A 14809-nucleotide genomic window follows, 5' to 3' on the forward strand; every position below is an offset into this window, starting at 1 on the left:
ATCTTTTCACCAAACTTAAAATTTTTATTGCCAATAAAAAATTATTTTGGTTTTCATCAAGCCATCAATATTTTTCTTGTCCGTCAGTATTTCTACGTACATTCATCGTATGAAGGTCGCTTAAGATTTACTCGCATTACCACTTTAAAATAATTGCTGCTTGTTTTGAAATTATCGACTACTTTATTTTACAACTTTATTTATTTAATTCAGTAAATTATTTAAATAATCATTTAACTAGTATTATGTTTTCCATTCAAAACATATAATTTTGAATCCCCACCCAAATTAAAATAATGTATAAATAATAATTGACGTCCGGTTAGAATTATATTAGCGCAAAATTACTGAATTTGATTGTTATTCGTAAACAATATTTGCAAAACGAAACAATACGTTTATCAAAATTTATTAACTCGTTATCTTGAATCAAATAACAATGAATGATCCAAGTTTATACGCTTCAGTAAACGTGGTAACAAGACGAGATGCAAAATATCTTATTGATAGTTATTTTGATAAAATTAAATGGCTACCAAACGGTGGTGATTTGGTATTAGATATTGGCTGCGGAGATGGTGCGGTAACTTATGAACTTCTACTAGAATACGTTCCAAAAACTGTCGAAATGATAGTTGGTACAGATGTTTCGCTAACAATGTTAAAATATGCTAATAATTCATACCAGCATCCAAAATTACAATTTCAACATTTAGATATTGCTACAGAGTCACTACCTAAACAGTATTTTGGAAAGTTTGATCATGTATTTTCAAATTATTGTTTACATTGGGTTCAAGATCAAAGGTAAGTGTTTAATAGTTTTTTTCTAATTATTTATTATCGATTTAAAAATTTTCGAACTTTAACTCGAAAATAATTATCCAAATTAATCAAATCATATGTGGACTAGGCGTTTTGAAGTACTGCAGTTTTAAATTATTTGCCGCTTTTTATCATATTAAAACAAAATCTTTTATAAAATTTTGGTTGGAAAATGAATATTTTCAAATAAATCTATATAGAGGTAGGGCAACGCACAGTGTTTGACAATCATTTCAGAACGGTCTATTGGGAGTCTGGTCAAGTTGGTCAGTACTGGAAAATTTTAATTGCCCAACAAGGTTAAAATAAATAAATATTCATTCAAATAAAAAGAAAATTGAATAAAATAGTAGTCGGTCAACATTTTTTTAATGTATGTTAGCTCTTTTTTAGGCTGCTCTAATTACTAGACAGTCTTTATTCGAAAATTGAAGAAGCTTTGTACAAGCAATATTTATTTTTTTTTTTTTAAATTGTGGCAAATTATGGCATTGGCATAATGTGGTGACAATATATTTTATTATTTTCAGGCAAGCATTTCAAAATATATACGATTCATTGAAACCAAATGGAGATGTATTAGTTGCATATTTAGCAGAATATCCTTTGTTTTCAATATACGAAACAATTTCCAAACTGAAAAAATGGGAACCGTATATGATCGATTATAAGAAATTTGTATCCCCATACCATAATAACTTCGATACTGAAAATAACCATAAAGATATACTAAAAAATATTGGATATGATTATGTTGAATGTAAATGTGAAAGACGAACCTTTGTTTATAAAGATTTGATATCTTGGAGAAGTAAGTAAAAGAGCAAAAATCAATAATTTATATTCTAACGGAGATGACTAGCGTGTACTTAAGTTGATATTTAAGTAACTCCGATATTTTTAACCCCCCAACCAAAAAAGGAGTGTTATAAGTTTGACCGCTATGTTTGTGTGTGTGTGTGTCTATCTGTCTGTCTGTGGCATCGTAACGCCTAAGTGTATGAACCAATTTTGATTTTTTTGTTTCGTTTGAAAGGTAATTTTATGGAGAATATTCTTAGCTATGTTTCAAGTAAAGGGTTTCGTACCCGGTAACAAACTACAAAATAGGCGATGATCTTTAAATCGATTCAGTTTGGAGAAGGCTCTAAGGAAAAAGGTCATTTAATGGAGAGTGTTCTTAGATATGTTTCAAGTGCGAGTTTAGGGTTCCGTACCCGAAAAATTTGTCGGGGGTTATTTAAATTTTGTAAATTTCACTTGTTTTGTATATTGTTATCTTACAATATACATTTGAGAGGACTTGAGATTCAAAACTTTATAATTTAACTTGGAAAATATATTTTCTATCCTTCTAATACAAGAACTATTACTCTCTTCATAAGCGATGATGTTCATCACTGCACGTGTGTCGTAAAAATCCACCCCATCATTTTTTCTTTATCGAAACAACAATTATTTCAATAAAAATATCAATCATTTTTGTAAAAAACATTTTTTTTTTCAGAGATAGTACAAAGTGTTAATCCGTTCGTTGAGCGTATACCGGAATCGAAACGAGATGAATATATTGATGAATTAATGTTAGAAAGCAAAAAAAGGGGATTAATTAGAGAAAATACTGAAGGAGTTACTATACCTTATGAATTACTAATTGTTTACGCTCAAAAAAGAACGAAACTCGAACTTGACACGAAGAGAGCATAAATTTGTCCAAAAATATAAGACATAAAAATAATAATATTAGCAGGTTCATATCTTAGAATATTATTTCATCGATTTTAAATTATTTTATTACTCAATCAGAAACAGTTTCTCCTTGAGTTTTTTAGGACTTGCATACCTATTTTATATTTTTCCATAGCTTAAATTTTCCGGGGTATTTTTCTTCAGCAAAATTGAATATCAAGGAGGCAAGAAATGGAGAAGAACGGAACAAAGGAATATGAAAAAACTGTAGTGGAATATCGTTCACCACAAAACGATATTGTTTCTCTAAAATCTGGCAAATTATTATGAACAAAACCGGACAGAGAGGAACTGTTTCTCTTATATGTATTATAAGATTATTTGAATAATTAATTTATTATTTATTTATAATGAACACATATTCGAGTATTTTATAATCAAATATTATGAAGTTTTCGTAAAAATAGTACCTTCGATTATTTAGTCATTTGCTACATATCAGCGCTCATTAAGATATACTGGAATAATTCCGATTCACCGATTGGCAATACGGCTTTCACTCTTTTTGCATTAAATGACTTACGTACAAAAGGAGCTTAACTGTGTAATCCCAAAAAAAGGTTCTTTGTAATATTTGTATCATTCTCTTTAAAATCTCTGAATATCCAAAAATACTCAAAATATGTTTAGTAAACGTGCAAATTTCTATGTATCTTTGCAAATAAATTCAGTTTAGAAAAATTTTAAATATTAGTTCGAAATAATTTACCTACATTGGTCTGACACATCCCTATCACTCCCAATCTCTATATTTTATATATGTGAAAGTTAGCATGTTTGTTTGTTTGAGTGTTTGTGACGCTTTCACGCAAGAACTAATGAATGAATTTGAATGAAATTTAACAATAATATAGCTCATATATCAGAATAACATATGATCTATAATTTGTAAAAATATATTAAAAGAACAGAAAATTTAAAACATTAAATTTATTCTATGACATTTCACTTCGCCATCGATGAGCATTATTTTGAACCATAAATTAAAAATTTATGTTAAAATGTTTAACTAGATACAATTCATGGCCACCTTTTCTGATACACTCAATGAATCAAGAGTATATAACATTTAAAAAAAAAATTGAAATCTGTACATATATTTTACCTGTGTAAAGCAATCCTTATCCTTATTTCGCGTGTTATTGAAGGGGAATAAGTGAGAGTAATAGAGGTGGAGGCTATAACGCGGTGGTCTTTAGTTTTAAGCCCAGCGAAGCGGGCAGGTATCAAGCTAGTTTTTAAATAAAGAAATAGAACCACGGGGCAATTCTGTTCAAAGGTTATAGGAAATTATACTCATAAGCTATTCTCTCGTGATCAATAAAATTATCACAATTTCTGAAGGACTTATTAAAATACTATTATATAAGTTCTGAAGGACTTATTAAATATACTAAAAAAAAACATATTTAAAAAACTGTGTATAGGTTCAAAAAATTTGAAAATTAATATATCGAAAATATATTATATGAAGATCGAAAAAGTTTCAACCACATATAACATTTGAAAAAGAAATATTACTTATGTTTTAAATCGAGATGCTCATTTCTTATTTGACTATTTGACCATTTAACCACTATTCATATCCCGTTTATTTTTACTTCTTCATCCATAGACTCAGTATGAAAAACAAGCCTATTTACAACTGTGGTAAGTGATTCGATTCCAATCCAATTTTTGAACAATTGCTCCTTTAACGAATGCTTAAATCTGCCTCCGGGTTCGATTATAATTATAAATTAAAATATCTAACAATAAAATAAATTTTAATTAATATTTTATTATATTGTAATTGAATAACTTTTTACAAGTCATATTGGTAGATAGATTTTCACTTATAATAATACTGATTAATTTGACCTCCATGAATTTAAATGTTTACTTATTAATTTTGGTTGGTATATAAATTAATAGGTAATATTAGTTGAAACTCGTTGAAAAACGAAACTATCAACTAATTGAATTTTTAATTTATACATCTATTGTCCATGAAATTATTTTTGATAATGCATAATAAATTGAAATATACAAATTTGCAAACACATGTATTTAATTTCCAACGTTTTATTTATTTTTCCATATGGAATTATATAATAATTTTCAACACTCAGCGTTCCATAGCGTGTTTTTCAAAACTTTGCCTAATATAAGTCCCTCGAAAAAAAACTTCGACTTTCTTTTTTAATTGGCATGTGGCTGCGGACTTTAGAAAATAAATTTTAATAGTTTTTTTTTGTTTATAGAATTATGTTATTATTATTGCAATTCTATAATAATAACGTTCAAATTATGTTATTATTATATAACAGCTTCACAAGCAGTTTACATAGCAAGTAGGTACTTCATAAATTTTTATTTAAATTATCATTTTTTATTTTAAGAATTTCTCGACTAATTTTAAGGTACACATGAATTTATGAAGCAAAGTTTCAGTTTAAATTATAAATAATTTCTGAGGAGGCTGTTTTTTCGGTAAGTTTATACAGAAATTTACACTCAACGTTCTAAAACTCTCTTTATTTTGCTTAATATACAAATTTAAGTTTTGCTAATATTAGAGGAAAAAATCTTAAAATTAAAAACGATACTTAACACTAAAGAAATTTACAATTTAGAATTTGGTTAGCAATTCACAGATTCTATTTGGTCCTGTAATTTACAACTGTCTATTTTATTTTGAAGATATATTTTTGAAACTGAGGACGTGTAAGGTAAAAAAATATTGACTTTAACCATGTAATTTATTGAATTTAAATCATAATCAATTTATTTTTATTTTATTTTTTTTATAAATGATTTTCTTTAATCACTTTAAAACATAAGAGTATTTATTATTAATAATTTTACAATGAAATTTTAGAAAGTATTTGGTGCATTCAAATATTTTTGTCTAAGTCATTAAATGATGAAAGGTTTGCTTCCCATCATTTAGAAATAGGTTCAATGAAGTTGTCGACGCAAAATTGTAAAAATTCAATATTACCTACTGATATAATTTTGACTTTGAGCTTGAAGGATAGTTCCCGAAATAAAGTGGTGGATGCGCTTGTAAAAATAATGTGCTAACAAATATAAGTATATAAAGCTAAGATTTCTCCACCTTCTTCAAAAGTAGGTATTAACTAGCAAAAAGCGTGATTATAGCTGTTAGAATTAAGGAAATTAAAAACAATCATAGACTACCTGATTGCTACCATTTGCTTACCATTTTCTAGATATACCTTACATTTTTTAAATTTCTGATGCGTACCTTTTGTCTAAAAAGAATGTTGGACCAAAAGATGCTTTCTGTAGTTCCATTTAAAAAAAGAAAATTGGTCCCTATTTAACCATGAAGACATCCCCGTATAAAAAATTAAATATTGCACTTTTGTTTTCCTTGAAAATGATATTATCCGTGTTTTATTATTTTCTATTCCGTTTCCGAAATATATTTCCATTAATTTTAAATTTCCTTGTTTATCTTTTCTCTATTATATTAATTATTTTACGGGAAGTGGACGTTTTCACTGATTTAGTAACTGTTTCAAGAAGATTGTTAATTTTTGCATTTTGTGAGATTTTAAAGTTGATTAATCTGTCAATCACAAAATTGGGCAATTTCATATTTCAATAACCTATATAGCAATATTTTCGAAATCGTGAGATAAAACAAAAATTAAAATTCACATTTGAAAGTTTCGAAAATAAATAAACATATATGTATAAAACAATACAAATATCATTATTTATTTAAAAATTAATCAATAATTAATATTAAAACATAATAAATAAGATAATTTATTAGATACTAAATGGAAAACCAAAATTAATAATTAAGATTTTTGTTTTGTTTAAAAAACTTTTATAAAAATAAAACAAATATTTTGATATTATTAACTTTACAAATTAATATCAAGATTATATTAATTTTTTTTTTTTTTTTTATATAAAAATCTTAATGTGTGGTCCAAGTAAATCATTTATCCAACAAAAACCAAATCATTGATATAATATTATTTATAATATGTGAAGTAAGACACACATTGAACACTTTGAGAGTAAGATGACTTAAAAAAAAAAAGAAATTTAATACACTTAAATAAGGTACTTATTCTATATAGGGTGTCCCAAGAATAAACAACCAATTTTAAGCGTATTATTTTTGAGCAATATTGGATTTTAAACTAAATATATATCTAGTAGGCCTTGATTGGTATACAAATGCGTTCTAGATAGAGAGAAACGTATAGAATACCACAAATGTGCTGTGAGGCAACAAAATTCGGCATTTCGGCAACACATGTTAATAATTTCAATTTACAAATAATAAAATTTTAATTATTTAAACCATAATAAAAAAAACACAGTTATTCGAAAGTTTTATATTCTTACTTCCGTCGACAGTCCCCATGACTGACTATCTTTCTTTTTTAAGTTTGTGCTACTAATAAAAAAATCAATAATAAATAAAATGTTTTCATCAAAGAGCTTGTTGATTTTTTTTGAACACATTTCATCTTGAACACATTGTGTTCAAGATGAATCTACATCATCATCATTTATTCGAAATATTTTTTGCTTCATTCTAGGCCATCTCTAAAATTAATTGGTTTCGTAATTCCTTCATTAGTGGATTTTGGGAAACAATTTTCAGTTTTTTAAATTGCTCAAGGAATATTACCTTTAAAATTTGCCGATTAATCACGGAACATCTTATATAAGATACTTAATAAATTTAAAATTAAATACTTGAGGTATTTGATTCAACAGCAAAAAATTGATAGATTTAGGTAGTAAACCCTTTGTGTTACCAAAAAATGTAATCTTATTATTTTAGTTTTAATTTAATATTATCTATGATTTTTTTTTAAATTTTAATAAAACAGTTTGATTTTGATTCTGATTAAAAAAATTAAATAAATAATCTCGAGTAAGTATGGCAGTTTAAATATACTCTTCAGCTTGTAAACCTTACTGTTCAAAGTTTATTAGTGATATTTAAAAAAATTAAAATAAAAAAAAAAGCAAAGCATAGAAAAGCAAAAATTCATGAAAGTTAATATTTATCTACATAGTATGCCCAGTAATGACTTAAAAAGGTCTTTAAAGTGTCCCCCATAATTCTTGGTTTAATTTTATTAATTTTACACGATAATCGTTTCCCGGGCGATAGTCGATAGTCTCAGAGAGTCGTTCTTGTTAGAATAATAAAATAGAAGAAATTTCGCAATTTTCAGATGGTGGTGATTAAAAGCTCGGCCCCAGAACTTATGATACAAAAGAAAAAATCATTCTGTATTATATTTTATGCACAACAAAAAGAAGAAGTGTAGTACCTAGAATCATAATTTAGATTCATGTAATTTTTAAAATATCACAACGAAAATTGTCTCATTTTATAGCATTGCTCGCCCTCAATAATTCATATTTTGTCAACTGTTAAAATATTGTACAATTACCGTTATCAACGAGTAAACCATGGAACTTGATATGTGATGTATGTGTACGTAGAATTGTACCTAGAATTACCCACGTCGATTGTACCTGAAGTCTAACTCTCACCTGAACGCTCTCTTCAACAGTTCACTCTAGAAAACAACATCATAAACGTCGAAAATCCTACATGTTATCTATCTGTCATCAACAGAGTGTCCAGGTACAACATTAAATGGTACTTTTCGACCTTAATGTTTCGAAAACGTAATATAATCTCAAAAAAAGTGGAAACACGTATCATTTTTAGGGAAAACAAAAATGCTTTATTTATTTTTTTATACAAGGGCGGTTTCATGGTTAAAAAGGTACCAGCTTTCTTTTTTTAAATAGAACTATATATTTTTTGGAGCAAATTCTTGTTCTTTACCACAAAAGAACATCTTCTGTTCGAAATTTTTTTTGTGTCTGTCGATCGAGAACTGAATTGTCCTTTGTTTTATAGACTTAGATAAAATATCCTTAAGAAATTTAAAAAAAAAAAAAGCCAGAAAGCGAGAAAGTTAGAAAATGGTGGGCAAATGATAGCAATATGATAGTCTATAAATGGTAGTCTATGATAGTTTAAATTTCCCTAATTCTAACAGCTACAATCACGGTTTTTGCTAGTTAATATCCATTTTTGTACAAGCGCACCCTCACTTTATTTTGTGGACAAAAATTCAAGACCAAAGTCGAAATCATCTTGTCAGTAATATTGAATGATCTTAAGCCCCTCCCCTCTCAATTTTTCCGAATAGATTTAGACTTAGTCTAGCTTCATATAAAAATCAAGAAAATTTTATCCAAAACTACCCTGGCGCTCGTACGTCCTTAAATACAAAGGCTGATAATGATTCAACATTGGACTTAAGGCACAACATCGTGCCCTATTTTCAGTGTCTCTATAACTTTAATCGAATTTAACGCATATAAACAACAGTGTTAAATACAATATACTTAAGGTATTTAACCCATTAGAGAAGTACAACATTTTTACAGGAATTCGATGCAATGTGTGGTGTTTAAACACCTGATTTTTAATACAAATCTTTGTCAACGATATTATTTATAACACTGCAATCAATAAACAATGACAATACTATATAAAAGATATACTTGTCAAATAAAGATAGTTGCAATAAAATTATTATTGATGGACAGGACCTACCAATATGATACTTGTTTTATTGGAATTTGATATGTTAACTATATCATATAAATTGATTTTGTTGTGAGATGTGTCTACCGATGTCCTGTGGTCACACATATTCAAAAATCCTAGATTTGAGTCAAAAAACGAAAACAATACAATGTTGGCAAAAACGATGACAGCGACTAAAATGCATTTCGAATTATGATGACTCTCGAAATATCAGCTTCGTATTGATGATGAAAAAGTCAAACACCATGTCAAAATTACTTTAATTAACGATTGAAGTAAAATTGAAAGGGAAAAATCAGCTCATTCCTTTCAAATTTCTTACAAAAGGTTCTTTTTACAAAATTTTAAAAGTTCATCAATTCAAAACATAAGGGATCAATTTAAAACATAAAGGTCTATAAAACATCATATGTTGAAACAGACAATATTCTGAAATCAATTCAGTTTTCGTATTTTTTGAGTCAAAATTACTTTAATTAGTGATTTTCATTGACACAGTTTTATTAATCCAAACGAGTCCAAAACCAAATTGTAAAACACCCCAAGAAAAATTATATGTCAAATTTTCAAGAAAACTGCGTTTTTAGCTCGAAGTGTCCACTTTACACATGGCTCAAATTTAAAATACAATAAGCTCAAACACTCTTAAATACGATTTCTGTAATGTTTGAGTCACCGAATTTTCGAGATATATTGGTTTCACAGGTATTAGATTATGGTTCGTTTTTATAGCCAAATGTATCAAAACTATAAAAAGTAATTAAAATATAATAAATATTTTAATAAAATAACTATAAAAAGTATACCTACCATTTTTACAGAGTAAATATAACTAGATATTATTCTTAAAAATCAATGATTTTACGTTTAATTTTTCAACAGGTTTTATCTATCACAATAATAATAATAATAATAATAATAATCACATAGATACAATGTTGAATGGAAAACATTTAAGAACATAAAAAATAAAAATATGTCAACTTCTTTAAAAATGGTTGTGTTTAATAAAATAACTCACACTTCAACAGATTATGTGTAAAAATTATTAAATATGTATTAAATTACATTCGATTTGTTATTCACACACGATTGCTTTAATATATTTTATTGTTTATCATTTATAAAATTAATATTTACAAAAGTTTGTTTTATAAATTGGTCTTAAGTGTTGAAGATTTCACTCAACTGAAGTACGAAATATGCTTTCACACATATGCCATGTATATATATATACATATAGGCAAGAAAAAATGCTTTCTATATATATATATGCGAATTTTAAAATGCACCTACGAAAATGCATCCTGGTGATAGAAAGAAAATTATTTTTAACTTATCTCTTAACTATGTTAAACTACATTAGAAACCATTTAAGAATTTTTAGTACCATTTTAAACTATTTAGGATAATTAATTTTGTTTTTAAGCAAATTGTTTTATGTTTTTAAATAAACTCAGTTAATTTAGTTTAATTCTTTATAAGTTTTGATTCTAATTAGATAACTTCCGCCATGCCGAAAGAATGAAAATGAATCTTAAAATTTATTATTATACGTCACTGCATTTACGAAAATTGAAAAAATATAACCCTAATTTTTCAGAATTTAATATTTGGTTGTTAAAATTGTTTTGTGTTTCAACCTTCTTCTTGTTGTCAGATTGTCAAAACTGTGAAGGCGGCTCCTAGAACCATAGGAAAGTGTTGTTAAATTCAATTATTCCTATAATCGTCCCCATTTACCTAACTACGATGCCTATATTTGATTTTTTTTAAATTTTATAGATATTTTTTTTTTTTTTTTGAATCGATCTTTAAATTTAGATCGATTCAGTTCACGGTTATCAGACACTAAAGAAAACTGCTATATGTATATTGTATCCAAAATTTTGAAAAAGTTTGGGTGTCATAGAAAAAAATTCAAGTTTTGACGTCACCAAATACAAAAAATTCGTAGCGCAAGAGCTGCGTTAGCTAAGCGAATTCCCTCAAGAATTAATTCCCAAAATCACAAGATAGAGTACTTTTTTGCTTAAAACTGATAAAAAAAATACAAAAATATTTTTTATTTTGATAAAATTAAAAATGTTGTATTTTAAGGGGGGGGGGCTTGTTTACCTGTCGATTTTTCTCATTAACGCACTTAACCCTTCAAATACCAAAACCCAGATACCAAATTTTATTCAGATCGGACTTAAATTGCGACCGCTAGCATTTGCATTTGACGAAATTTGTTCGAAATTTCATCATTAGTACAAAAGCTATTTCCTTCGTAAATTTGCTACAAACCGGTTTTTTGAATATTTTGCCCAAATTGAAGAAAAATGAATTTGATAAACACAAATGAATCTATGGAGTAAGATGACGCCACAAAAGTTAAAAAAAAATCGATATTAGTATTGTTTAATTAATTCAGTTATAGTCATTATTTTCACGTATTAAAATTAAATTTAGCTTTTCTTTAACAAAATTGCACTTCTACTTGGGTTTTTAACGATACTCTACTACTTTTCAGGAAAATAGTAGAAAACTATATCCACTTCTAGATCATGAACGAAGTAGAAATTTATATAACTTGTAAATAAATTTTAGCCTACGTTTAATTTTACGCAATATTTGTAACTACATACAAACGAATAAATTTTTAAACATATAAGGTTGCAAAAAAGTCTTTATACATGAACCTATGCCCATAAAAAAAACTTAATTTAAGCACATCCATTCTCCTAGCTCGACCCATATCAACATACAGTATGATGACTATAGCACACCTTTAATGTAATAATAAAATACTTCTCTTTTCTGTTCTCATTGCAAATTCTATGTGTGTAATTTGAGTTGAGATGATTTTTATATATCTGTATAGGTTGGATAGATACATACAAATTGGTCCAAGAGCCAGTGGTAGATTTTTAACAAACCTTGTATAATCTTAAAACTTAATAAACGGCGTCAATAAACTTATTAATTAACGATTAATAAACGATTAAAAAAAATTAACGATTAACGATGTAGGATTTATTGTAAAGCAAATTAAGAAAGAGAAAAATCGTGGAAATTATATCTACAACTAGTACTAAACTAAATTGACATAGAAGTTATTTAGATAAAATCCGGAGAGGGACTGATCACCACGTCCAATGGGGAATACTTTGGTCACCATATTCGTAATCAGCGACCTCATAAGCCCTTTTTGAGTACTTATTAAATCTCCCCTGTAATTTTAAAAAATCTCTAGGGCCAGGTATTGCTAGACCTCCAGATCACAACTAAAAAATAAATATGGTTACACATTTTAGAATTGTCTTTCTGAATCGATGTAAAAAAAAAACATCTCGAACCATCTTTCAGTAAATTTTTCAGAAGCTTCATAAAATTTTGTGTTAAATTATGTATAATATTATATTTTCGTCATTATTCTCGCATATCATGTTGTGCATGAAAAGGGGGCCTTTTTTCGTACCGTTAGAAAAGCGTAAAGGTTCGATGGAGCTCAACGTTGGAGTAAAAAGACTTCCACTTGAGTTTTTAATGATACTCTACTACTTTTCAGGAAAATAGTAGAAAACTATATCCGCATCTTGATCATGGCATGTCACTTTCCAAAATTTTGAAAAATAAATCGTTTTAGGCACCTTAACGAAGTAGAAATGTATATAACTTGTAAATAAATCTTAGCCTACGTTTAACACAGTTAACGTAACGTAGAACTTGCTGCAAATATTTCTTAGTTTCTAACGTAACTGGTATCAGAGAGTAATTAACAAATATTTCAATGAGTTTGTTAAAAAAATAGTGAATCTGCCGGTCACAGGCTCTTAGACCATGTGTATAAAAAACATTTTAAGTGTAATCTAATTTTCTTTTTTTAAGTTATTATGTTGTCAGATACTAAGTAGCTACTACATTCAAATATATCAATCATTTTACAAATATTTTATAAATTATTTTACATTATTTTATTTTCATCCAAAGAACTGTTTTATTTACTGACAAAAAGTTGGATAGAAAATAAATACAAATTTACTGTATCAATAATCACAATTTAATACATTTGAGAAAATTAACTAAATTTATAAATTTTAAAAGAACATTTCTAAGAAAGCTTAAATTTAAAATATCATTATTGATTATTCGAAATACTGTATTACCGCTCAGTATTACCACATTCCGGGGGTAATCAATCATTCTAAGCCCATCTAAAATATTCAATTCGCCTCTTCGCCTCTAGATTGGAAAATGGTAACGAAAATCTTTTTTTTTTTAAATTTCATCAAGTCAAAATCTGTATCTGCTTTAAAAATGAAGATTCAAAAATATAACTTTCCTCGAGAAAAGAATAATCCCTATGCGTCTTACTAAGTATAAACGTCATACTAAAAAGGTTTTTCCAAAACGGAATATTGTTTTATTGAAATAAAACGAAGATTCGTTGAAACAATAATCGACTATATGTCAAACTGGCAAAATGCCTTTTCTTTTTTTGGTAGTATATATCAGCTATTTCACAGTACCATCAAAAAATCCCATCCAATTCATATAGTGTACTTCCTGAGCTAATTTGGTAAAACAGACCTTACGCCCATCGTATGTGGAGACCACAAAAATGACTCGAACAAAAAAGATAAAAAATAGTAACAGAAAATCAATAATTGTAGATTTTTAAAAAAGGTCTTACCCACTGTAAATTCGTATGTGTTCGTAAGGACCAAAACTTCTTCAAACTTTTATATTTTTTTAAATTTTTGACACATATTGTTTTTATCCAATCATCTAAATAGAAAAACAACGAGAGGTGTCGTGGGACACCCGGTAGGAACTATATTCCTTTCGTAACTTGAGACATTTTGAATGTAGTGCTTACTTCTTTTTTTTTACAATATATTTTTCTGATAATTGAATGTATTAATTTTAGAAATCAAATATTTATTTGAATCTTTAAAAAATATAATTTTAAAGCTACTTTTAGTTTTTACTGTATGGATTAATTGTAGTATTAGTTTAAAAAAAACTGATTCTGATTTAGTAGTCTACCAGTATGTGCGTACATTACGTTTGGTTTGATCAGGATATTTATTATGACATAACATAAAAATTTCCTTGTACTTATTTTAAATTATCTTTGTTACCTTTAACTTCGGATAACTTTCACAACTCAATTTTTTTAAATGATAAAATATAAAATTTCGACATAAAATACAAATTGACAGTTTTAAAATAATTTTGCATTTCAAGAATAATAAATCATAAACAAGAATAACTTTTTCAAGCTGAATCGATTGAAGAAGTTTTGGTATCCAAGGTAACCTGGATGTCGGTTTTTGGTATCGTTTTTTTGTTGCACTTTTTTTAGTTTTACGTCCCAATCAGCAAACAAGTCAGAACGATAGCGTGCGATAGTTTCAATAATCAATAATTTTCGTGAATTTGAAAGATTTTCGAAAATTTTCTAATGTATGTTGACACATTTCAAATAGTAATCGTGAATAGGCCTCAAGGGACTACAGTATATTAGCCATGGTGTGTATATAGTGTGTCAAAAAGCCGATTTATTTTAGTATCACTTCATACATAAATATAATATTTAGGATTAATAACATATAGAATATTTTTGAA

At 27.3% G+C, this 14809-nt stretch overlaps 1 protein-coding gene across 2 annotated transcripts; it reads left to right on the forward strand.

The window, feature by feature from the left end:
- Window positions 1-346: 346 nt before the first annotated feature.
- Window positions 347-14809, forward strand: LOC123292216 (juvenile hormone acid O-methyltransferase-like). 2 transcript variants are annotated; one of them, XR_006534996.1, is made up of 5 exons: window positions 347-807; window positions 1356-1636; window positions 2333-3244; window positions 14482-14486; window positions 14798-14809. XR_006534996.1 is itself a non-coding variant. In XM_044872784.1 (3 exons), exons 1-3 carry the CDS (start codon window positions 440-442, stop codon window positions 2530-2532), a joined length of 849 nt encoding a protein of 282 aa, XP_044728719.1. In that variant the 5' UTR covers window positions 347-439; the 3' UTR covers window positions 2533-3256. The 2 variants fall into 2 exon arrangements, 1 of the variants encoding a protein (XP_044728719.1); XM_044872784.1 differs by lacking the exons at window positions 14482-14486; window positions 14798-14809 and having other exon boundaries at window positions 2333-3256.

This window comes from Chrysoperla carnea, chromosome 2 (genome assembly GCF_905475395.1).
Source record: "Chrysoperla carnea chromosome 2, inChrCarn1.1, whole genome shotgun sequence".
NCBI classification, from domain to species: Eukaryota; Metazoa; Arthropoda; class Insecta; order Neuroptera; family Chrysopidae; genus Chrysoperla; species Chrysoperla carnea.